General features: G+C 42.7%; 1 protein-coding gene across 1 annotated transcript in view; it reads left to right on the top strand.

Moving 5' to 3' along the window:
* The window catches only part of LOC130119126 (sodium channel protein type 4 subunit alpha B-like), a 256,811-nt gene that overhangs the window by 6,170 nt on the left and 222,894 nt on the right, over nt 1–27,747 (top strand). The window contains exon 2 of the mRNA XM_056287542.1: nt 4,651–4,788. Coding sequence (XP_056143517.1) covers nt 4,651–4,788 — 138 coding nt within the window. The remainder of the gene's footprint in view (nt 1–4,650; nt 4,789–27,747) is intronic.

Raw genomic sequence — 27,747 nt, 5'->3', positions numbered from 1 at the left:
GCAGAAAATATGCCCCTGAAGGCTGCTTTCATCGTGGTTGGGGATTTCAACAGTGTCACTGCAGAAAGTATTACCAAACTACTTAAAGCATATCAATGTTAACACACGGGGAGATCACTTACTCGGTCACTGCTATTCTCCTTTACGCAATGCCTACAAACCCCTCTTCCGCCCACCGTTCGGCAAATCGGATCACTCCTCCATCCTGCTTCTAGGCAGAAGTCAAAGCAAGCAGCACCCACCGTGAGGACGATACGTTGCTGGTCTGACCAATCGGATGCCATATTACAGGACTTTTACAGGACTGTTTTGATCGAGTAGACTGGGACATGTTCCATGAATCATTGGATGGCAACATTGACAAGTACACGGAAGCAGTTACTGGATTCATCCGGAAGTGCATCGAGGACCTGGTGCACACTAAAACAGTCCGGGTGTATCCAAACCAGAAACCATGGATAAACAGTTACGTTCGGTCTGCTCTTGCGGCACGAGACACCACCTTCGCCACGGGAGACGAAGCAGAAAAGAAGAAGCCTTCTATGATCTCAGGAAAGCGATCAAAGCAGCCAAAAAGAGAATACAGCAAGAAAATTGAGGAACAATTGAGTGCTGAAGACTCACGTAGCATGTGGCAAGGATTACACACAATAGCAGCTTAGCCAACGCTGCTGCCTCCCTCCCGGATGAGCTTGATAGTTTTTTGTTCAGTTTGAGGTTTTTGACACCAACCACCTGGGAGAATACCACCGATGCTGATATGGACAATGCGCTGGCCATCACCAAGTCCGATGTGCGCAGGTCATTCATGGGTGTGAACACCCGCAAAGCCCAGGCCGGGTGATCAGAGCGTGTACAGCACAGTTGGCGGGTGTCTTCACGGATATTTTCAATCTCTCCCTTTCCCTGTATGTTGTCCCTCCTGCTTTAAATCATCAGTCATTGTACTGGTGCCAAAAAAGACCAGGGTAACATGTTTGAATGATTGGCGTCCTGTTGCTCTCACTCGAATAGTGAGTAAATGCTTTGAAAAGCTTGTTAAGGCACTAATCTGTAGCATGTTACCGCCCACCCTTGACCTCCACCAATTTGCTTACCGACAAAACAGATCCACCGATGACGCAATAGCCACTACACTCCATACTGCCTTCACCCACGTGGAGAAAAGGAACTTCTGTGTGAGAATGCTATTTGTAGACTACAGCTCAGCATTCAACATCATAGCCCCTCCAGACTCTACACCAAGCTCAGAGACTTAGGACTCAACCCCAGCCTGTGAAGCTGGATCCTGAACTTCCTGTCTAACCGACGCCAGGTGGTGAGGATGGGCTCCAACACCTGTACCCCTCTGACCTTCAACACAGGAGCCCCCCAGGGCTGCGTCCTGAGTCCCCGCTTCTACTTCCTGTACACCCATGACTGTGTGGCCACACATAGCTTCAACTTGGTGATAAACTTTGCTGACAACACGACGGTGATGGGCCTGATCACCGACGATGATTAGACAGCATACAGGAGAAAGGACAACAATCTAAAAGTGGTGCCAGGATAAGCTCTCTCTCAATGTCGAAAAAAAAACAAGGAGCCTGTTATGGACTACAAGAAGAGAGGGGGGAGGCTGGACCCCATCACCATCAACAGAACTGCTGTATAGAGGGTCATCAAGAGCTTCAAGTTCCTCGGTGTCCACATTACCGAGGACCTCACCTGGGATGAACACACCACCTATGTGGTAAAAAAGGCACAGCAACACCTCTTTCACCTCAGGCGACTGAAGAAGTTCGGCATGGGGCCCAAGATTCTACGGGCCTTCTACAGAGGCACAACCGAGAGCATCCTGACTGGATGCATCACTGCCTGGCATGGGAACTGGACTGCCCAAAAACGCAAAACACTGCAGAGGGTGGTGCGGACGGCCCAGGACATCAGTGGATGCGAGTTTCCCTCCATCCAGGACATACTATATAACAGACGATGTGTCAGCAAAGCCCGTAGGATTATCAAAGACCCCAGCAACCCCAACTATGGACTGTTCCAGCTGCTACCATCAGGCAAGCGGTACCGCAGCCTCAAAGCCCAGACCAGTAGGCTCCAGAAGAGCTTCTTCCACCAAGCAACCAGGCTTTTGAACAAAGAACATCAGAGACACTAAGCCTGTTGCCGGACTGATGATACTGACCTATGGTCTTCAGTGGCTCAACAGTTTACACACACACACACACACACACACACACACACACACACACACACACACACACACACACACACACACACACACACACACACACACACATACTCACACGCACACACACACACACACACACACACACACAGAAGTAGCTTGGCATGCACAAACACACAAATATGCAAACTACACACACATATGCACATTTATTAAGGCAGAGCCTACACACACACACACACACACACTCACACACACACACACACACACACACACACACACACAAACACACACACACACACACACACACAGCACCTTACATAAACCGACCACACACTATTTATTATTATTACTGCTTTTTGGTGTCGTTGTTATTTTATTGCTATTGTTACTGCAGTGTTGAGGAGCCAAAACACAAGTGTTACTTTCTTGTACTTGTATAATGAGACGTAGTAATAAAGGATCTTGAATCTTGAATCCACTGTAATCCATTGAGTTCCCCAAAACACCGTCCTTGGCCCCCTGCTGTTCTGTATTTGCATGTTATGTAAATGAGGTGTATTATTATCATTATTATTATGGGAAGAAATGGAAATGGATGATCCACTGTGGCGATCCCTAATGGGAGCAGCCGAAAGTAGTAGTAGTAGTAGTAGTAGGTTATTATTATTGTTGTTGTTGTTGTTTTAATTATTTTTATTATTATTACTATTACTTTTATTTTTACTATTGTTGTTGTTGTTGTTATTCTTGTCTGTTCTGGACTCACTCAACACCTGTCCTCACCAAATACAGTCCCGAATGCACGGCAGCTTCCTCAAGCTCAACTGTGACAAGACAGGGGTTGTGTTGATCAGCTCCGAGTCACTCTCCAAAAAAGCTACCAACTTCTGATTGATCATGGAGGATGCTAAGGTCCCTCCTTCCTCCCATGACAAAAACCTGGCCGTCCTATTTGACACCACCCTCTCTTTCAAAACCCCCCGACTCTCTTTTTTCCACCTGACGAACATTGCCCGAATTCACCCTTTCCTTAACTTCAGTGATGCTGAGCGACTTACCCATGCTTTTATTACCTCACACCTGGACTACTACAATGCCCTCTTATTCGGACCTCCTGACAACCTTCTAAACAGACTTCTGCATTTCCAGAAGTCTGCCACCCACCTCCTCAAATCCACCACCTCCTACCACCATATCACTCCTGTGCTTAAGGACCTCCACTGGCTCCCTCAGCAGCTTAGAGCATTGCCAGGAGTTCAGCAACTCTTGGCAATGCTCAAACCTGTATTCTTGGCTGCCATGTTAAACCCGCTTAAATCCATTCTCAGTAATCTGTTCACAAGCAAAGCAAGTGTGGAATTGGAATTGCTGTTGCTTGCACCCGATTATGCAATGACACATTAAATGGCAAAGGAGGCTGAACTTCTGCAGGAACTGGGTTTCTACTTGTCTGGTCATTGAGTGAAGACTTATTGTTCAAACCACTGACTTAATATAAGCAGACGATGTTACACCATCCATTATCCGCCATTATCCGAACCGCTTATCCTGCTTTCAGGGTTGCAGGAGTGCTGGAGCCTATCCCAGCAGTCACTGGGCGGCAGGCAGGGAGACATCCTGGACAGGGCGCCGGGCCATCGCACAGGGACGACATACACACACATTCACACCTAGGGGCAATTTAGTACGGCCGAGTCACCTGACCTACATGTCTTTGGACTGTGGGAGAAAACTGGAGCACCCAGGAGAATCCCCCGCAGACACGGGGAGAACATGCAAACTCCACACAGAGGACGACCTGGGATGACCCGTAACGTTGGACTACCCCGGGGCTTGAACCCAGAACCTTCTTGCTGTGAGGCGACCGCGCTAACCACTGCGCCACTGTGCCGCCACGTTATACCATTCACTCTCATAATGCCATTTTAAAGCCAAAGCATTGCCATTTTGGTCACCACCATATTCACATCGTTAGTTCAGTAGATGAAAATTGGAATCAGAGTCTGCGCAGTAGAGATGGGAGGCGGCACAGTATGCCTTTCCATATTCATGATGACCATGCCTCCTCTTGCTGGGGGGCATGTTCCTGCTGCTGCAAGTAAAGCTGTCAATGAACTCAACTGCATTTCAGAATATAATCAAATAACATGTATGAAGATGTAAATACTGGGGAGGTGTTAACATGAAGAGAACTAGTTGAAATGACATAACACTTGAGGGAATAATTCATTTGATATGTTTTGACTTGCTAGTTTATCCTGTGCTCTGTTCATTTTCAGTGGTATGGGTGAGGTTAAAATCTGTAGTGGAAATGAATGCTAGACAACTTCAGATATATTTTGTCTTCACTTTACAGGCCCCTCTTACCCACTTGGTTCAAAGTAATTCTTATTCTTGAGTAGTTATTCTTTTTGTGTTAGTGTGGCTTGTCAATCACATAATTAGGCCTTCTGATTGGTTGTCAGATTTCAGAGGAGGACCTTCCTCAGCCTGCCAATGACCTGGAGGCTGGGAAGCCTGTTCCCTTCATCTACGGAGATCCTTCACCTGAGCTTTTTAACATCCCAGTGGAGGAGCTGGACCCTTATTACCAGTCACAAAAGGTTTGTCTTTTTCTCATATCAGATTTCACATACATTTCAATTCAGATAGCGTACAACACACAATGAAACGTAAAGAAGGTTGAATCAGTTCATCTGGACACAACGTTTATTGACAGATACATGTCATCACTCATCTAAGTGACCTCTTCAGTCTCACCTGACTGCAGGTACCCCACCCCTATAAACAATACAGTGACTGCAGGTACCCCACCCCTATAAACAATACAGTGACTGCAGGTACCCCACCCCTATAAACAATACAGTGACTGCAGGTACCCCACCCCTATAAACAATACAGTGACTGCAGGTTCCCCACCCTTATAAAGAGTACAGTGACTGCAGGTGTCTCCACCCTTATAAACAATACAGTGACTGCAGGTGTCTCCACCCTTATAAACAATACAGTGACTGCAGGTGTCTCCACCCTTATAAACAATACAGTGACTGCAGGTGTCTCCACCCTTATAAACAATACAGTGACTGCAGGTGTCTCCACCCTTATAAACAATACAGTGACTGCAGGTGTCTCCACCCCTATAAACAATACAGTGACTGCAGGTACCCCACTCCTATAAACAATACAGTGACTGCAGGTTCCCCACCCTTATAGAGTACAGTGACTGCAGGTGTCTCCACCCTTATAAACAATACAGTGACTGCAGGTGTCTCCACCCTTATAAACAATACAGTGACTGCAGGTGTCTCCACCCTTATAAACAATACAGTGACTGCAGGTTCCCCACCCTTATAAACAATACCGTGACTGCAGGTGTCCCCACCCTTATAAACAATACAGTGGCTGCAGGTACCCCACCCTTATAAACAATACAGTGGCATAACGACCCAAACCAACAACCAGTTTCATATGCAAATATGGGTGTGGCCATTAACTAGAGTTACAGTAGCCATGTGTACTATTCACAGAGGATTGGGGAATAGTTGCCATCACAGCATTGTAAGATGGTGACAGATGTACTGTTAGGCCCCCCCACCCCCGGTTCAGGGATGGTCGTTCCCTTTTCACATAGATGGCCTCTTTGACTCCCCGTTCAAACCAGCATTCCTCCCTGTCAAGGATGTGCACATCCTCATACTTGAAAGAGTGGCCACTGGTCTGTAGATGATGTAGACTGTGGAGTCCTGGCCTGTAGATGGTGTAGACTGTGGAGTCCTGGTCTGACATGTTAGCTCTCCTGTGCTGTGCCATCCTCTTGGCCAGCATCTGTTTAGTTTCCCCAATGTACAAGTCACATTAGTAGTAGTACACATGTGAATAGTACACATGGTCATTGTAACCCTAGTTAATGGTCACTCCCATATTTGCATATGAAACTGATCCTTGGTTTGGGTCGTTATACCACTATATTGTTTATAAAGGTGGGGGTACCTGCAGTCACTGTATTGTTTATAGGGGTGGGGACACCTGCAGTCACTGTATTGTTTATAAGGGTGGGGGTACCTGCAGTCACTGTATTGTTTATAAGGGTGGGGGTACCTGCAGTCACTGTATTGTTTGTGAGGGTGAAGGTACCTGCAGTCACTGTATTGTTTATAAGGGTGGGGGTACCTGCAGTCACTGTATTGTTTATAAGGGTGGGGGTACCTGCAGTCATTGTATTGTTTGGGAGGGTGAAGGTACCTGCAGTCACTGTGTTGTTTATAAGGGTGGGGGTACCTGCAGTCACTATTGTTTATAAGGGTGGGGGTACCTGCAGTCACTGTATTGTTTATAAGGGTGGGGGTACCTGCAGTCACTGTATTGTTTATAAGGGTGGGGGTACCTGCAGTCACTGTATTGTTTATGAGGGTGAAGGTGCCTGCAGTCACTGTATTGTTTATAAGGGTGGGGACACCTGCAGTCAGGTGAGACTGAAGGGGTCACTTAGATAGGTGATGGCACGTATATGTCAGTAAACATTGTATCCAGATGAACTGATTCAACCTTCCTTGATTTTCTTACCTGGATTATTGAGCATGCATAAGACACAATGAAACGCAGTTAAAACAGATAAATCCCAGACTTACATTACAATCCTTGAGTTATTTTCACTTTCTTTTTTTTTTGTTATCTGTGCCCCATTTTTTCACTGTATCAATATCTCTGCAAGTGTCTGTCCTCGTGTTAGTTTGACGCTGCAGGTCTGTGGGAATGCATGTCTGTCTATCTTTATCCATTTAATGATGCACATATGTTCAGATCAATACTTGTGTAATTTCTGTTTGCAAGCATTAATGTAGTCATCTTTAAGAGGAGTCAGATTTGTCTCTAAATAGAAAGAACATGATATATATGTCCATCATGTCTTACAAACAAGTGCAGTAAATCACAAATATCTTTTCCGAGACAAAAATACAAATCAGTTTGTAGCTGAGAAAAACAATTGCACAAATATATTTCTAATTTCAAATTAAAGCAAGCAAATAATATCGTTACCTTTTTTCAGTTTTGAGTCTGTGTTTCTGAAAAACAAATCGCATGTGAATTTGGCTTGCATTCTCATTTCATTTTCAAAAGGACTTTCATTTTAACCAATCACATCATCCTTCACTTGACATCATCGGCTGTTCAGCCAATCACATCATCCTTCACATGACATCATCAGCTGTTCAGCCAATAACATCATCCTTCACATGACATCAGCTGTTCAGCCAATCATATCACCCTTTACATGATATCATCAGCTGTTCAGCCAATCACATCATCCTTCACATGACATCATCAGCTGTTCAGCCAATCACATCATCCTTCACATGACATCATCAGCTTTTCAGCCAATCACCCTTCACATGACATCATCAACTGGTCAGCCAATCACATCACCCTTCACATGACATTGTCAACTGTTCAGCCAGGGGCGGACTGAACAGAAACAAGGCTGACAGAGTGGATGGAATGTTAAGGTAATAACCCCCCACTAATACAATAAACCATTCATGTAATAAAGTGCAGACAGCGCTATAATCATACTAATGTAATACATTATTAATACAATAGGGTAATACATTTCTCGTTGTAGTAGAAGTGACCTCCTGCTAACATGTTTTTTCCCCCTGGGTTTTATTGTATTAACAGGAAGGACATTTTTTTAGTTTTCAGTAATGTAATAACTGACGTGCTAAAGTAATAACAGTCAACATTTAGCAAATTTCCTTTTAAAGAAGATATTTGCTTCTATTTATATGGCTAATACCATAACCAGTCAAGGCTGGTTTGTATGTGTGCAAATGCACTTGTGCATGTGTAATTGTGAAAATGTGTGACAATATTATAGTATGCACAAGGTGTTTTCCGTAGTATTGTCTATAGTGTATATTATATTTTGTGTATGATGACTTATGCATCACATTTTCATCTCATGGTTATACAGTTGCACAAATTAATATTTAAAACAAATTCAGCAGGGTTAGATAGGTCTTAAAGAAACTCCAACATCCCTTTCTCTTCCCCTTCATACGGTACTAGAGAAAACCAGAATTGGCTAAATTAACTTGGCCTTAATATACATGTGGTGTAAATTAACTTTCCCTTTCTATACCTGTGATGTAAATTAACTTGGCCTTAATATACCTGTGATGTAAATTAACTTGGCCTTAGTATACCTCTGATGTAAATTAACTTGGCCCTAAAAACATGTAATGTAAAATAACTCAACCTTAATATAACTGTGATGTAAATTAACTTGGCCTTAATATACCTGTGATGTCAACTATCTTGCCCTTAATATTAGTGTGATGTAAATTAACTTGGCCTTAATATACCTGTGATGTAAACTATCTTGCCCTTAATATACCTGTGATGTAAACTATCTTGCCCTTAATATTAGTGTGATGTAAATGAACTTGGCCTTAATATACATGTGATGTAAATGAACTTGGCCTTAATATACCTGTGGCGTAAATTAACTTGGCCTTTATATGACTGTGATGTAAATTACCTTCAATCAATCAGTCAGTCAATCAATCAATCAATCAATCAATCAATCAATCAATCAATCAGATTTTATTTGTATAGCACTTTTCATACAAACAAATGTAACACAAAGTGCTTCACACAATAAAACAATGAAATCAATAAACCCCCCCCCTACAAAAATAAATAAATAAAAGTACAGGCAAATTTTAGAAAAGTACAAACAAGTTTAAAGCTGAGTTAGTAAAATGAATAAAAGTGCCATAAACACTGATTAATTAAAAGTAACAACAGAGCAGAATATGTAAAAATAGCTAAATTTAAAAAACACACACATGCACTATGAATTTAGCTGTAGGTTGTTTTAAAAAGTAAGGTTTTTAACCTGCTTTTAAATGTGTCCAGTGTGGGGGCCTCTCTCAGGTCCTCAGGCAGGGTGTATAGTGTGGGGGCCTCTCTCAGGTCCTCAGGCAGGGTGTCCAGTGTGGGGGCCGCTCTCAGGTCCTCAGGCAGGGTGTCCAGTGTGGGGGCCTCTCTCAGGTCCTCAGGCAGGGTATTCCATCTACTAGGGGCGTAAATAGAAAATGCAGCCTCCCCTGCTCTAGACCTGCACGAGGGATGGTTAAAAGACCACTGCCACTGGACCTGAGAGTTCTTGTTGGTTTATAGGGAATTAACATGTCTTTTATATAGTGTGGTGCAAGGCTATTTAGCGCTTTGTGTACAATTAAAAGAATTTTAAAATCAATTCTAGTTTTAACGGGGAGCCAATGCAGAGGTCTAAGAACAGGTGTAATGTGCTCATACTTTTTAGTTATGGTGAGAACACGTGCTGTCGCATTTTGAATTAATTGTAGTTGGTGCACAACTGATTTTGGGAGGCCGGTGAATAGTCCATTGCAGTAGTCTAGTCTACTTGTTATAACAGCATGGATTAATTTCTCACAGTCTGATATTGATAGGAAGCCACTTAGTTTTGAAATGTTTTTAAGATGGTAGAAGGCTGATCTTGTGAGATGATTGATGATGTGGCTCTTAAAATTTAGATCACTGTCCATGATTACACCAAGATTTCTAGCTTCACCTTTGCACTCCAGAGACAAAGAGCTGAGATGGGCTACAATTCTCTGTCTCTGAATCTTTGCACCACAAATAAGTATCTCTGTCTTGTCTTTGTTCAGTTGTAAAAAGTTATCTGACATCGATAAGTAATATCGTCAATACACTGAATTAGGGAACATATCGGAGCTAGGTCATCAGAAGATAGGAATATGTACAGTTGTGAATCTTCTGCATAATTAAGGTAATTTATTTTGTGTTTCTGTATAACATGTGCAAGTGGCAGCATATAGAGATTGAATAGTAGTGGTCCAAGAATCGAACCTTGGGGTATCCCACACATTATACCCACTTTGTCCGAGGAAAAGTCTCCAATAGACACAAAGAACTGCCTGTCCTGAAGATATGTTCTAAACCAGTTGAGAACCGGGCCAGAAAGGCCGACCCATTTTTCTAATCTCTCTAGCAAAATATCATGATCAACAGTGTCGAAAGATCCAGGAGCACAAGAACAGACAATTTATTAGAATCTGTGTTCATATGCAGATCATTCACAACTTTGATAAGTGCTGTTTCTGTGCTATGGTGAGATCGAAAACCTGATTGACAAATGCCTAGAAGGTTGTTAGATATTAAATAGTTATTAACTTGAGAATAAACTGTTTTTTCAAGGATTTTGCTGAGGAATGGTAAGTTGGAGATGGGCCTGGAGTTGGCAATAACTGTCGCATCAAGATTACTCTTCTTCAGAAGTGGCTTAACGACAGCTGTCTTAAGTGCTGCAGAAAATATACCTGCCTGAAGAGAGTAGTTAATCATTTCTAGCAATTAAAAACTGTTTTAAACAATGTGGTAGGGAGAGGAGGATCCAAGCATCAGGTGGATGACCTGAGCCGCCTAACAATATTGTCTAGACTTTTAAGGTCTAGAGGGTCAAAGTGAGACATGGCGCCAGTGATATTTCTGGAGAACTGGAGGGTAGGTTCATTACTGGATCTTGAGGCACTAATGTTCTGTCTAATGGCAGTAATTGTGTTATTGAAGAATGTAGCGAATTGCTCACATGTTTGAGTGGACAGCATCTCTGATGGGTTTGGAGATGGTGGATTAATAAGTCGGTCGATAGTGGAGAAAAGCACTTTACTATTGTTAATATTTTCATTAATGATTTTAGAGGTAGCAGACTGTCTGGCTGTTTAATTTTTTTTGCAGTACTTGTTCAGTCTGTCCTTGTAGATTTCATGGTGAACCTGAAGTTTAGTCTTTCTCCACTGTCGTTCTGCTTGGCGACAGTCTCTCTTAAGCGGCCTAACAACCACTCCATTTCTCCAGGGGCTTTTTGTTTTTCTATGTTTTTAGTTTTAACAGGTGCAATGTTGTCAAAGATATTCCGTATTTTTGAGTTGAAGTCGTTCACAAGATCCTCAGTTTGTGATGATATGAACGGCGACAACTCATTTACGGTTTTCTGGAAGGTTTCAATTGTGTTATTATCATGAGGCGTTTTTTGAGCATTCGAGTGCTCTTCTGTTGTACAGGAAGAGCTGACACATCAAAAAAATATACAACAGTGATCAGAGATAGCAACATCCATGACACGGGGTACAGTAATATTAAGTCATTTTGATATGGCTAAGTCTAGAGTATGCCCCTTATTGTGTGTGGGTCCGGAAACATGCTGAGTGAAAGCAAATGCTCCATGTAAGCCAATTAGGTCTCTAGCATCGGGGTCTGTTTGATTGTCAACACGGAATATTCAAATCACCCAGGATGATGGAATAATCATAATCAGTGGAAACCATAGACAATAGCTCCCAAAATTCACCAAGAAAGCCATGTTTAGATTTTGGTGGCCAATAGACAGTAATTATTACATATAACTTGGCCTTAATATACCTCTGATGTAATTTAACTTAGCCTTAATATACCTGTGATGGAAATTAACTTGGCCTTAATATACCTGATTAGTAAATTAACTTGGCCTGAATATATCGGTGATGTAAATTAACTTGCCCTTAATATACCTTTGGTGTAAATTAACTTGGCCTTAATATATCTGTGATGTAAATTAACTTGGCCTTAAAAACCTGTGCTGTAAATTAACTCGGCTTTAATATACCTGTGATGTAAATTAACTTGGCCTTAATATACATGTGTTGTAAATTAACTTGGCCTTAATATAAATGTTATGTAAAGCAACTCGGCCTTCATATAAATGTGAACTAAATAAACTTGGCCTGACTATATGTGTTGGGTAACTTAACTAGGCCTTAAAAACCTGTGATGTAAATTAACTTTGCCTTAATATATCTGCGGCTTAAATTAACTTGGCCTTAATATATCTGTGATGTAAATTAACTTGGCCTTAATATACCTGTGATGTAAATTAACTCAACCTTAATATATCTGTGATGTAAATTATCTTGGCCTTAGTATAACTGTGATGTAAATTACCTTGCCCTTAATATACACTACCGTTCAAAAGTTTGGGATCACCCAAACAATTTTGTGTTTTCCATGAAAAGTCACACTTATTCACCACCATATGTTGTGAAATGAATAGAAAATAGAGTCAAGACATTGACAAGGTTAGAAATAATGATTTGTATTTGAAATAAGATTTTTTTTTCATCAAACTTTGCTTTCGTCAAAGAATCCTCCATTTGCAGCAATTACAGCATTGCAGACCTTTGGCATTCTAGCTGTTAATTTGTTGAGGTAATCTGGAGAAATTGCACCCCACGCTTCCAGAAGCAGCTCCCACAAGTTGGATTGGTTGGATGGGCACTTCTTGCGTACCATACGGTCAAGCTGCTCCCACAACAGCTCAATGGGGTTCAGATCTGGTGACTGCGCTGGCCACTCCATTACCGATAGAATACCAGCTGCCTGCTTCTGCTCTAAATAGTTCTTGCACAATTTGGAGGTGTGTTTAGGGTCATTGTCCTGTTGTAGGATGAAATTGGCTCCAATCAAGCGCTGTCCACTGGGTATGGCATGGCGTTGCAAAATGGAGTGATAGCCTTCCTTATTCAGAATCCCTTTTACCCTGTACAAATCTCCCACCTTACCAGCACCAAAGCAACCCCAGACCATCACATTACCTCCACCATGCTTAACAGATGGCGTCAGGCATTCTTCCAGCATCTTTTCATTTGTTCTGCGTCTCACAAACGTTCTTCTTTGTGATCCAAACACCTCAAACTTGGATTCATCCGTCCACAACACTTTTTTCCAGTCTTCCTCTGTCCAATGTCTGTGTTCTTTTGCCCATCTTAATCTTTTTCTTTTATTGGTCAGTCTCAGATATGGCTTTTTCTTTGCCACTCTGCCCTGAAGCCCAGAATCCCGCAGCCGCCTCTTCACTGTAGATGTTGACACTGGTGTTTTGCGGGTACTATTTAATGAAGATGCCAGTTGGGGACCTGTGAGGCGTCTGTTTCTCAAACTAGAGACTCTAATGTACTTATCTTCTTGCTCAGTTGTGCAACGCGGCCTCCCACTTCTTTTTCTACTCTGGTTAGAGCCTGTTTGTGCTGTCCTCTGAAGGGAGTAGTACACACCGGTGTAGGAAATCTTCAATTTCTTAGCAATTTCTCGCATGGAATAGCCTTCATTTCTAAGAACAAGAATAGACTGTCGAGTTTCAGATGAAAGTTCTCTTTTTCTGGCCATTTTGAGCGTTTAATTGACCCCACAAATGTGATGCTCCAGAAACTCAATCTGCTCAAAGGAAGGTCAGTTTTGTAGCTTCTGTAACGAGCTAAACTGTTTTCAGATGTGTGAACATGATTGCACAAGGGTTTTCTAATCATCAATTAGCCTTCTGAGCCAATGAGCAAACACATTGTACCATTAGAACACTGGAGTGATAGTTGCTTGAAATGGGCCTCTATACACCTATGTAGATATTGCACCAAAAACCAGACATTTGCAGCTAGAATAGTCATTTACCACATTAGCAATGTATAGAGTGTATTTCTTTAAAGTTAAGACTAGTTTAAAGTTATCTTCATTGAAAAGTACAGTGCTTTTCCTTCAAAAATATGGACATTTCAATGTGATCCCAAACTTTTGAACGGTAGTGTACATGTGATGTAAATTAACTTGGCCTTAATATAAATGTGATGTAAATTAACTTGGCCTTAATATACATGTGATGTCAATTAACTTGGCCTTAATATATCTGTGATGTAAATTAACTTGGCCTTAATATACCTGTGAAGTAAATTAACTTGGCCTTAATATACCTGTGATGTAAATTAACTTTGCCTTAATATATCTGCGGCTTAAATTAACTTGGCCTTAATATACCTGTGATGTAAATTAACTCGACCTTAATATATCTGTGATGTAAATTATCTTGGCCTTAGTATAACTGTGATGTAAATTACCTTTCCCTTAATATACATGTGATGTAAATTAACTTGGCCTTAATATAAATGTGATGTAAATTAACTTGGCCTTAATATACATGTGATGTCAATTAACTTGGCCTTAATATATCTGTGATGTAAATTAACTTGGCCTTAATATACCTGTGATGTAAATTAACTTGGCCTTAATATACCTGTGATGTAAATTAACTTTGCCTTAATATATCTGTGATCTAAATTCACTTGGCCTTAATATACCTGGGATGTAAAGTAACTCGGCCTTAACATATCTGCGGCTTAAATTAACTTGGCGTTAATATACCTGCGATGTAAATTAACTTGACCTTAATATACCTGCGATGTAAATGAACTTGGCCTTAATATAACTGTGATGTAAATTAACTTGGCCTTAGTATAACTGTGATGTAAATTAACTCGACCTTAATATATCTGTGATGTAAATTATCTTGGCCTTAGTATAACTGTGATGTAAATTAACTTGGCCTTAATATACATGTGATGTAAATTAACTTGGCCTTAATATAACTGTAACGTAAATTAACTTGCCCTTAATATACATGTGATGTAAATTAACTTGGCCTTAATATATCTGTGATGTAAATTAACTTGGCCTTAATATACCTGTGATGTAAATTAACTTGGCCTTAATATACCTGTGATGTAAATTAACTCAGCCTTAATATATATGTTAGGTAAATTAACTTGGCCTTAATATACCTGTGATGTAAATTAACTTGGCCTTAATATACCTGTGATGTAAATTAACTCGGCCTTAATATATCTGTGAGGTAAATTAACTTGGCCTTAATATATCTGTGATGTAAATTAACTTGGCCTTAATATATCTGTGATGTAAATTAACTTGGCCTTAATATATCTGTGGCTTAAATTAACTTGACCTTAATATACCTGCGATGTAAATGAACTTAGCCTTAATATCAAAGGCAACGAGTTGGTTTAGAAGCTGACACGAGCTTAGTCAAAGTATCAAGAGAGAGAGTCTCAAAAGCTGTAATAACTGGAACTGTCTGTGACTCATTGTGTAGATATGAATTTAGTATGACAGGATCTGCAGGAGTAGATGGAGTTGAAGAACTAATTTTGTTTAAGATCTCATCAACCTTATTGCAGAAAAAATCTAGAAATTCATGAGCTGTGAATGGTGAGCAGCTAATAGACGACTGCTTTTTAGTAAGTTTAGGTACAGTGTCAAAGAGAAATCTGGGGTTATGTTTATTAATATTTGTTAAGTGAGAGAGATACGATGTTTTTGCAGTAGATAAAGCACACTTGTATTTCAATAAACACTCGTGCCACGATAGGTTAAAAACTACCAATTTTGATTTTCGCCATTTACGTTCCAGTCTCCTGCAGGTCCGCTTAAGAGCACGTGTCTCATCATTTAACCAGGGTGTAGGCCTCTTTAGTCGCCTAGCTCTGGTAGTGAGAGGTGCAACTGAATGGAGGAGACTAAAGATGGCCACATTTAAGTCACTAGTGAAATTTTCAACAGAGTCATTTACCACAGTGAAAGGAGCCAAGACTTCAGGCAGCTGTTGGCCAAATGCAGCTACACTGGAGGGACCAATGTGGCGAGTGGCAAGTACATCTGTGCTGACATTAACTGGACAGGCCAATAAAGCTTCACATGTGATGAGAAAATGATCAGACACAGCAGATGTGGTTGGCAAGACATTCAGATCAGAAACAGCTATCCCTTTAGATAAAACCAAATCAAGGGTGTTACCACTGCAATGAGTCGACTCTTGAACAAACTGAGTGAACCCAAAAGTATCAACTGGTGCCAGAAAGGCTTTACTTAGAGGATCAGCAGCCTCATTCAGATGAATATTGAAATCACCAAGAATTAGAATCTCATCAGAGTGAGTAACAAGGCCTGAACCAAATTCTCCAAATTCTTCAAGAAATAGCGAGTAACAGCCAGGAGGCCGGTAGAGTATCACAATCTGGACTGAGTCGAGTCTATTCATGGCTGAGGGAGATGGACCAAGAACAAGAGCCTCAAAAGACTGGAATTTAGATTCAAGTCTAGAAGTCAGATTGAAAATAGATTTATATATTAAGGCAACACCCCAGCCTTGTTTATTTGCCCGAGCTACATGGGCATAAGTATAGTCAGGTGGGGAAGCTTCATTTAAGGGAAGGAAAACATTTGGTTTCAGCCATGTTTCACATAACCCAATCATATCAAATTATGTTCAAGAATCAGATCATTTATTAGTAAGGTTTTGGTAGACAGTGATCTGATATTTATGAAACCAAATTTAAGCATCTTGTGGAAGTGATCAGTAGCAGGCAGAGCTTTAGAGCTACCAATAGGTGAAAGATTAATTATTAGACACCTTGTTGAGAGTTTTGGCAACCAACGCTTTGGACAATATGTGGTCACATTCTTGATAACATTAGCCGTTTGGTTTTGTAGATTATTAGGTACTTTGTCGCACATCTCACCACTACCAGTGGTTGGAATAATTACTAGATTAATGTGATTCACGCATTTAGGAGAGGAGAGCTTGGGAGCAATACAGCAGGGTAGGGAGACAGTCTCAATGTTATAGACCAAGCTATCAGGCTGATAATCTACACTATGAGAAATTCCCTGACTAATCATGTTAATTAAACTACTTGACTCCACATCCGCACTAGATTTAAACCTAACAGGCTCTCTAATCACCTGCAACCTGCTGAATGTTAAGTCCCTAGTGTCAAACTAAATGTAAACAGTTATCTATATTGCTAGACAAAAGAGTGGTGCAGTCCCCAGTAGGGTGAATACCGTCCGCTTTCAGCAGGTAAGGGCAGCCCCAGAAAGAAGGCCAGTTATCAACAAATCTGAATCCCTGCTCATTACAGTAACGAGCCAGCCAGCGGTTCATTGGGGTGAGCCTACTGTACATCTCATCATTACCCCTCACAAGTAAGGGACCAGAGACAATTAATCGACGCCAACACATCTTTCTGGCAACTCAAGCATTCTGACTAGGCTGGCTTTTGTGATCTCTGATTGCTTCATCCTAGCATTATTGGTGCTGACATGAATAACAGTGTTGCTGAAAGTAGTGGTGCTGTGTGCCTGGGTTCCCTGACTCTCCCTCCGTGATGCCAGCACCCTAAGATTATCCTCTATGTCGGAGACGCTGGCTCCGGGTAGACGGTGAACCAAGGCTGGTGCCGCTAATCTGATATTGCGGGTAATGGAGTCTCCTATCACTAGCGTGCGTTGCTTTACTCTGTCGACAGGAGCGGGAGAAGCACAATGGCCGGTAGGACTACCAACAGGGCTGGTGAGGGGTGAAAACCGGTTTGCAGTCAGGAGAGGTGACTGCAGACCAGGTCACACGACCGGTGGCTTGCTCTTTCGAGCCTTCCCACACCGGGAAAGAGACAAACTCCGTCGCATCTGCCGACGAAGCTGAGCTAGTGCTAACAATAGCAGGTCTGCTGTCAGGCCCGGGGCTACTGAGCTAGTGCTAACAATAGCAGGTCTGCTGTCAGGCCCGGGGCTACTGAGCTAGTGCTAACAATAGCAGGTCTGCTGTCAGGCCCGGGGCTACTGAGCTAGTGCTAACAATAGCAGGCCTGCTGTCAGGCCCGGGGCTACTGAGCTAGTGCCAACAATAGCAGGTCTGCTGTCAGGCCCGGGGCTACTGAGCTAGTGCTAACAATAGCAGGTCTGCTGTCAGGCCCGGGGCTACTGAGCTAGTGCTAACAATAGCAGGTCTGCTGTCAGGCCCGGGGCTACTGAGCTAGTACTAACAATAGCAGGTCTGCTGTCAGGCCCGGGGCTAAGGCTATCTGGAGTGCCCGTCACGTCTAACGTAATCCTAGCCAAAAGCAGCTGCTCTAACTCACGGACACGTCTCTCTAGTAGAGACAACCTGTCTGTACCTACGGAGCAGTCAATACAAACCATCGTTTTAACGAGGCTGTTTTGACTGCGAATGTAATAGAGCTAACTGGTAAGCTAGGCTAAGCTCAAAGCTAGTAACAAACTGGGAACAGGAAGCTACCTACTAAACACAAAATTCGTATAAGAAAGAAACTAGATAATCTAAAAGTAAGTGAACTAAGCACAGAAAATAGCTAAATCAGAACAAAATGAGGAGGTTGGGGCAGAATATAAAGAACTAATAAAAGAAATAGAAAAGTTTTCGATCTCACGAAGTACGAAACAGCTAATATACCTGAGTAGTAAATTAACTTGGCCTTAATATACCTGTGATGTAAATTAACTTGGCCTTCATATACCTGTGATGTAAATCAACTTGGCCTTAATATACCTGTGATGTAAATTAACTTGGCCTTAATATAAATGTGATGTAAATTAACATGGCCTTACTATATGTGTGGGGCAAATTAACTAGGCCTTAAAAACCTTTGATGTAAATTAACTTGGCTTTAATATACCTGTGATGTAAATTAACTTGGCCTTAATATATCTGTGATGTAAATTAACTTGGCCTTAATATACCTGTGATGTAAATTAACTTACCCTTAATATATCTGTGATGTAAATTAACTTGGCCTTAATATACCTTTGTTGCAAATTAACTTACCCTTAATATAACTGTGGTGTAAATTAACTTGGCAGTTAATATAACTGTGGCGTAAATTAACTTGGCCTTAATGTACTTGTGGTGTAATTTAGCTTGGCCTCAAAAACCTGTGATGTAAATGAACTTGCCCTTAATATAAATTTGTTGGAAATTAACTTGGCCTTAATATACCTGTGATGTAAATTAACTTGGCCTTAATATAACTGTAATGTAAATGAACTTGGCCTTAATATAAATGTGATAGAAATTAACTTGGCCTTAATATACCTGTGATGTAAATTAACTTGGCCGTAAAGGCCTGTAATGTAAATTAACTCGGCCTTAATATATCTGTGACGTAAATTAACTTGGACTTAATATACCGGTGGCGTAAATTAACTTGGCCTTTGGATACCTGTGATGTAAATTAACCTGGCCTTAATATACCTGTGGTGTAAATTAACTTGGCCTTAATATATCTGTGATGTAAATTAACTTGGACTTAATATACCAGTGGCGTAAATTAACTTTGCCTTAAGATACCTGTGATGTAAATTAACTTGGCCTTAATATACCTGAGAAGTAAATTAACTTGGCCTTAATATATCTGTGATGTAAATTAACTTGGCCTTAATATAACTGTGATGTAAATGAACTTGGCCTTAATATACCTCTGATGTAAATTATTCTTTCATTCATTCATTGATCATCAGCCGCTTCTCCGGGGTCGGGTTACAGTGGCAGCAAGCTAAGTAGGGCACTCCAGACGTCCCTGTCCCCAGTAACGCCCTCCAGCTCTTCCTGGGGGATCCCAAGGCCTTCCCTGGCCAGGTTGGGCATGTAGTCCCTCCAGTAACTTCTGGGTCTACCCCGGGGTCTCCTCCCAGTTGGCCGTGCCTGGTAAACCTCCAAAGGAAGGCACCCAGGAGGCATCCTAGTCAGATGCCCGAACCACCTATACTGGCTCTTATTAACATAAAGACGCAGCGGCTCTACTCCGAGCTCCCCCCAGATGTCCGAGCTCTTCACCCTATCTCTAAGGCTGAGCCCAGACACCTTACAGAGGAAACTCATTTCAGCCACTTGAATCTGTGAATTCACCCTTTCAGTCACTACCCAAAGCTGATGACCATAAGTGAGGGTTGGAACGAAGATTGGCTGGTAAATTGAGAGCTTTGCCTTCCGGCTCAGTTCCCTCTTCACCACAACGGTCCGGTACAAAGTCCGCATTACTGCTGATGCTGCACCAATCCCCCCATGACTCTCCCACTCCATCCTACCCTCACTCATGAACAATAACCCGAGATACTTGAACTCCTTCAATGGAGTCGTAGAGTCGTAAACCATGGCCTCAGACTTGGAGGTGCTGACTCTCATGCTAGCCATTTCACACTCAGCTGCAAACCGCCCCAATGCACGCTGGAGGTTGCGTTCTGATGAAGCCAACAAAACCTGATCATCTGCGAAGAGCAGAGATGCAATTCTGAGGTTCCCAAACCGGACACACTCCTCACCTTGTCTGCACCTTGAGCTCCTGTCAATGAATATCACAAACAGAATCGGAGACAAGGGACAACCTTGGCGGAGTCTGACACCCACAGAAAAAGTGTTTGACTTTGTGTCGAGAATGCGGTCACAGCACTCGCTTTAGTTATACAAAGATTGGCTGGCTTGTAGCAGCTGCCCCAGTACCCCATACTCATCTCCCACAGTACCCCCCACAGAGTGCCGCGGAGTACACGGTCGTAAGCCTTCTCCAAGTCCACAAAACACATGTAGACTGGTTGGTCAAACTCCCATGCCCCCCTCAGCACCCTCAAGAGGGTAAAGAGTTGGTCCGTTGTTCCACGGCCAGGACGGAATCCGCATTGTTCCTCCTCGATCCGAGGTTCGACAGTCAGTTGGAGACTCCTTTCGAGCACACTAGAGTAGACTTTATCAGGGAGGCTGAGCAATGTGATGCCCCGATAATTGGAGCACACCCTTCAATTCCCCTTTTTGAATATGGGAACCACCACACTAGTCTACCACTCCACAGGTACTGTCCCCGACCTCCACACAACACTGAAGAGGTGTGTCAGCCAAGACAGCCCAACATGTCCAGAGCCTTCAGCATCTCAGGACGAATCTCATCCACACCTGGCACCTTGCCATCGAGGAGCTTTTTAACTACCTCAGAGACATCTGCCAGGGATATGGGTGGTGCCGCCCCTGAGTCTTCAGACTCTACCTCCTCCACTGAGGACGTGTTAGCCGTGTTCAGGAGCTCCTCAAAGTATTCTTTCCACCACTTGACAACATCCCCAGTCCGGGTCAACAGTTCGCCTCCCCAACTGAATACAGCCTGAGTCAAGCCCTACTTCCCCTTCCTGAGTCGGTGGATGGTCTGCCAGAACTTCCTTGAGGCTAACCAAAAATTCTCCTCCATAGCCTTGCTGAACTCCTCCCATACCCGAGTTTTTGCTTCCGCGACTGCTGAAGAGGCAGTGCTTCTGCCCTCCCGGTACCTTTCTGCTGCTTCAGGAGACCCCTTGGCCAACCAAGTCCAAAAGGCCTCCTTCTTCAGCCTGATGGCTTCCCTCACCGCCGGTGTCCACCAGAGGGTTCTTAGGTTGCTGCCTCGACAGGCACCGATGACCTTATTACCACAGCTCCTGCCTGCTGCATCTGCAACAGAGGCTTTGAACATGGTCCACTCAGAGTCCATGTCCCCAGCCTCCCTTGGGATGCACGAGAACTTCTTCCAGAGGTGGGAGTTGAAAACCTCATGGACAGGCGCCTCCACCAGACGTTCCCAGTTCACCCGCACTACACGTTTGGGTTTGCCAGGTCTGTTTGGCAGCCTTCCCCGCCATCTGATCCAACTCACCACAAGGTGGTGATCGGTTGATAGCTCTGCTCCTCTCTTCACCCGAGTGTCCAAAACATATGGCTGCAGATCTGATGATATGACCACAAAGTCTATCATCGATCTTCGGCCTAAGGCGATCTGGTACCAAGTACACTTACGACCTACCTTATGTTCGAACATGGTGTTTGTTATAGTCAATCCATGACTTGCACATAAGTCCAATAACAAGGCACTGCTTGGGTTCAGATCAGGGAGGCCGTTCCTCCCAATCACGGCCCTCCAGGTTTCTCCATCATTGCCCACGTGAGCGTTGAAGTCCCCCAGCAGAACTATACATTCCCGAGGTGGAGCCCTATCCAGGACACCCCCCAGAGACTTCAAGAAAGCCGGATACTCCAAACTGCTATTCGGTGCATAAGCACACACAACAGTCAGAGCCTTCCCCCTAGCGACTCGTATTCGTATAGAGGTGAACCTCTCATTCTCCGGGGAGAACTCCCAACATGGTGGCGCTCAAATGGGGACTTGTGAGTATCCCCACACCCAGTCTGCGCCTGTCCACTTGGCCAACTCCGAAAAAGTAATGAGTCTAGCCCCTCTCAAGGAGTTTGGTACCAGAGCCCATGCTATGTGTGGAGGTGAGCTGAACTATATCTAGTTGGTACCGCTCCACCTACAACACCAGCTCAGGCTCCTTCCCTGCCAGAGAGGTGACATTCCACGTTCCGAGGACCAATCTGCAATGCCGGAAGTCGGCACGCCCCGGTCCCTGCCTTTGCCTGCCGCCCGGCCTGCATTACACCCTACCCCAATGCTCATCCTCACGTGTGGTGGGTCCATGGGGTGGTGGGTCCATGTTGTTTTTTCGGGCTGGGCCTGACCGGGCCCCATGGGCCAAGGCCCGGCCATCAGATGCTCACCAGCGAGCTCCAAGGTGACGATTCTCGGAGGAGTGATGTAAATTAACTTGGCCTTAATATACCTGTGTCATAAATTAACTTGGCCTTAATGTACCTGTGATGTTAATTAACTTTGCCTTAATATAACTTATGTAAATTAACTTCGCCTTAATATACCTGTGATGTAAATTAACTCAGCCTTAATATAATTTTGGTGTAAATTAACTTGGCCTTAATATTCATGTGATGTAAATTAACTTGGCCTTAATATACCTGTGATGTAAATTAAGTTGGCCTTAATATAATTTTGGTGTAAATTAAGTCGGACTTAATATACCTGTGATGTAAATTAACTCGGCATTAATATAATTTTGGTGTAAATGAACTTGGCCTTAATATAATTTTGGTGTAAATTAACTGGGCCTTAATATACCTGTGATGTAAATTAACCAGGCCTTAATATAATTTTGGTGTAAATTAACTCGGCCTTAATATGCATGTGATGTAAATTAACTTGGCCTTAATATAATTTTGGTGTAAATTAACTTGGCCTTAATATTCATGTGATGTAAATTAACTTGGCCTTAATATACGTGTGATGTAAATTAACTTGGCCTTAATATAATTTTGGTGTAAATTAACTTGGCCTTAATATACCTGTGATGTAAATTAACTCGGTCTTAATATAATTTTGGTGTAAATGAACTTGGCCTTAATATACCTGTGATGTAAATTAACTCGGCCTTAATATACCTGTGATGTAAATTAACTTGGCCTTAATATAATTTTGGTGTAAATTAACTCGGCTTTAATATAATTTTGGTGTAAATTAACTCGGCCTTAATATACCTGTGATGTAAATTAACTCGGTCTTAATATAATTTTGGTGTAAATGAACTTGGCTTTAATATACCTGTGATGTAAATTAACTCAGCCTTAATATAATTTTGGTGTAAATGAACTTGGCCTTAATATAATTTTGGTGTAAATTAACTCGGCCTTAATATACCTGTGATGTAAATTAACTCGGCCTTAATATAATTTTGGTGTAAATTAACTCGGCCTTAATATAATTTTGGTGTAAATGAACTTGGCCTTAATATACCTGTGATGTAAATTAACTCAGCCTTAATATAATTTTGGTGTAAATGAACTTGGCCTTAATATAATTTTGGTGTAAATTAACTCGGCCTTAATATACCTGTGATGTAAGTTAACTCGGCCTTAATATAATTTTGGTGTAAATTAACTCGGCCTTAATATAGTTTTGGTGTAAATGAACTTGGCCTTAATATACCTGTGATGTAAATTAACTCAGCCTTAATATAATTTTGGTGTAAATGAACTTGGCCTTAATATAATTTTGGTGTAAATTAACTCGGCCTTAATATACCTGTGATGTAAATTAACTCGGCCTTAATATAATTTTGGTGTAAATTAACTCGGCCTTAATATAATTTTGGTGTAAATTAACTCGGCCTTAATATACCTGTGATGTAAATTAACTCGGCCTTAATATAATTTTGGTGTAAATGAACTTGGCCTTAATATTCATGTGATGTAAATTAACTTGGCCTTAACATACCTGTGATGTAGGCAGAAATCACAGTTATGGGTACAGAGAAAATCAGGTGGGCCTAGCCTGTCCAAGACCAATCATACTCAATTGGTTCTGAAACGAATATGTTAACAAGACAGGCCGTTACAACTACCACCATTTAATCATACATGGGTTACACATCATCAGAGGTCATGTTACACACACCAAGACCAACATTAACAGCATCGCATAGCCCGGCCCAAGGGACACACACACACACACACCAGATGCATCAACATAAAAAAAAAAATATACCCTATAAACAATGACGAAGAAATAGGCAATGGACTACTGCAGTCTGAAACAGTAAATTATTGTCCTGTTGATGGTTCCAGCAGATGACTGGGTTCGGTCTGGGTGGTCAGTTGAGATGATTCCAGCAGATGACTGGGTTCGGTGTGGGTGGTCAGTTGAGGTGATTCCAGCAGATGACTGGGTTTGGTGTGGGTGCTCAGAATGATGCCCGCACTTTAGCTGAATTTTCTTCCTCCTGCTCCTCATGTCTTTTTGTGACAAACTTAAGCAAACTGCTTTGTTTAGCCATGATTTTTATCTGAACCTACATTTAAGCAGCTAGCTAGCATAGCTACATTACAAGCAGCTTGCTAGCAGAAAGTCCCCCCCTTTTTTTTCTCCCCAATTGTACTTTGCCAATTACCCTACTCATTACATCTGGCTTCCCAAGCTAGCAGAAAGTAGCCTCTGTTCCTCTGTGCAGTGGGGGGGCTGCTGTACACTGAGTCAAAGAAGAAGGGCTGCTCACTATCTGGCATTTGCAAAATGTACCGCCACTCAAAAATCTTACCTATCATCATCATAAGTTAAACAATAAGCAAGGAACAATAACTGTTTTAATGTTATTGGTCACTGGTCAGATAATTGAAACAGTATTCACTGACTACTATTCACTGGTCAGGCCCACCCACAGCTACGTGGCAGTATACTACTACTACTACTACCACTACCACTACTGCTACTTTCGGTTGCTACCGTTAGGGGTCGCCACAGTGGATCATCATTCAATCAAGTAATATATCAATCAATCAAGTTGCAATTTTTCGCACTTTTCTAGCTGCAACAACCACTCAAAGCACTTTACAGTTAATTAATTCACGCACACACACACACACACCCACACACACACACATCATCATCATCATCCATTTCCGTGTCTTCCTGTCCTCTGCATATTCCTGTATCACCTGCATATCCTCTGTTACTCAGCTAATGTGTTTAACCTTTTCAGGAAGTATCATTCTCCAGCATATTGACACTTTCTGGAATGGGTTCTACCGGTATGATGATGTCATACTGGTAGAACCTATTCCAACCCTAACCCTACCGACGATGCTTGTTACTGGGGACGGTAGCCTCGGTTCTGCACTCTCTTGCACTTTTTCTATAAATAAACTTGCTTGCTTGCTTGGTCCACAGTTTCAAATGTAATTCTGGTTAAACTGCCAAATTCAGCACATCTGTCTATTCCTTGAAGCTTGATCAGGAGAGTGTCTTTATGCACGCTCAATACCCCCACTCTTTCAAGGATGAGGATGTGCACATCCTTGATAGGAGGAATGCTGGTTTGAACAAGGAGTCAAAGAGGCCATCTATGTGAAGAGGGAACGACCATCCCTGAACCGAGGGGGGGGCTAAGAGTACATCTGTCACCATCTTACAATGCTGTGGCTGCAAACATTCCCAAGTCTTCTGTGAATAGTACACATGACCTTTGGTACTTTAGTTAATGGTCACACCCAAATCTGCATATGAAACTGGTCGTTGGTTTGGGTCGTTACACCACTGTATTTGTCACAGTCCGGCCGAACTAGCTTGCTACATGCCGTTCACGCCAGGCCAGGTTTTCCCTTCTGCCCTGCCTCCTGGTTGATGGACAGATAAGACAGCCCACAAACAGCTCCTGCTCTACCACACCCTTGTCAGCCATGGCTTTTGAAGCCACGCCAGGAGCTACACTCGTTGCTACATTGTTGCGTCGCTCGAAGGGAGGTCTTGCTCATGCCTGCTACTTTTGGACTCCTGATTTTTGACCCACACCTGTTTCTGGATTGTGTTTTCGCCTGTTGTCTTGAACACTTTGCCCTGCCTTGTCTCTTGTCGCCAGTCTCTGGCTGTTTAGCCACGTGAGTCTGCCTGATCCCTGCCGGTACCTGTGCTGTGTTCCCTTGCTCACCTGTGTACCGAACTCTGCCAGTTTTTGACCTTTGGAAATCTGCCTTATCCCTGCCGGTACCAGTGCTAAGGATTTTTTGACATTTTGAGTTTGTCTGTTACTACCTCATCGGTGCCTTGATTCCATGTTTTGCTCTCCTGATTTTAAAGACACCGAAATCAATCAATGTTGTGTCCCTGAGTCTGCTTTTGGGTCCGCAGTCTTTACCCGGCCGCACCGGCCCTGACATTATTGTTCATAAGGGTGGGGGTACCTGCAGTCACTGTATTGTTTATAAGGGTGGGGACACCTGCAGTTACTGTATTGTTTATAATGGTGGGGACACCTGCGGTCACTGTATTATTTATAAGGGTGGGGACACCTGCAGTCACTGTATTGTTTATAATGGTGGGGACACCTGCGGTCACTGTATTGTTTATAAGGGTGGGGACACCTGCGGTCACTGTATTGTTTATAAGGGTGGGGATACCTGCGGTCACTGTATTGTTTATAAGGGTGGGGACACCTGCAGTTACTGCGTTGTTTATAATGGTGGGGACACCTGCGGTCACTGTATTGTTTATAAGGGTGGGGACACCTGCGGTCACTGTATTGTTTATAAGGGTGGGGACACCTGCAGTCACTGTATTGTTTACAAGGGTGGGGACACCTGCAGTCACTATTGTTTATAAGGGTGGGGACACCTGCAGTCACTGTATTGTTTATAAGGGTGGGGATCACTATTGTTTATAAGGGTGGGGACACCTGCAGTCACTGTATTGTTTATAAGGGTGGGGACACCTGCAGTCATTGTATTGTTCATAAGGGTGGGGACACCTGCAGTCACTGTATTGTTTATAAGGGTGGGTGTACCTGCAGTCACTGTATTGTTTATAAGGGTGGGGATCACTGTATTGTTTATAAGGGTGGGGACACCTGCAGTCACTGTATTGTTTATAAGGGTGGGGGTACCTGCGGTCACTGTATTGTTTATAAGGGTGGGGACACCTGCAGTCACTGTATTGTTTATAAGGGTGGGGACACCTGCAATCACTGTATTGTTTATAAGGGTGGGGACACCTGCAGTTACTGCATTGTTTATAATGGTGGGGACACCTGCAGTCACTGTATTGTTTATAAGGGTGGGGACACCTGCAGTCACTATTGTTTATAAGGGTGGGGACACCTGCAGTCACTATTGTTTATAAGGGTGGGGTACCTGCAGTCACTGTATTGTTTATAAGGGTGGGGACACCTGCAGTCACTGTATTGTTTATAAGGGTGGGGATCACTGTATTGTTTATAAGGGTGGGGACACCTGCAGTCACTGTATTGTTTATAAGGGTGGGGGTACCTGCGGTCACTGTATTGTTTATAAGGGTGGGGAAACCTGCGGTCACTGAATTGTTTATAAGGGCGGGGACACCTGCAGTCATTGTATTGTTCATAAGGGTGGGGACACCTGCAGTCACTGTATTGTTTCTAAGGGTGGGTGTACCTGCAGTCACTGTATTTTT

Source organism: Lampris incognitus, chromosome 10, assembly GCF_029633865.1.
Source record: "Lampris incognitus isolate fLamInc1 chromosome 10, fLamInc1.hap2, whole genome shotgun sequence".
NCBI classification, from domain to species: domain Eukaryota; kingdom Metazoa; phylum Chordata; class Actinopteri; order Lampriformes; family Lampridae; genus Lampris; species Lampris incognitus.
The sequence above is the reverse complement of the archived record's forward strand: the minus strand, read 5'-3'. Positions and strand labels throughout refer to the sequence as shown.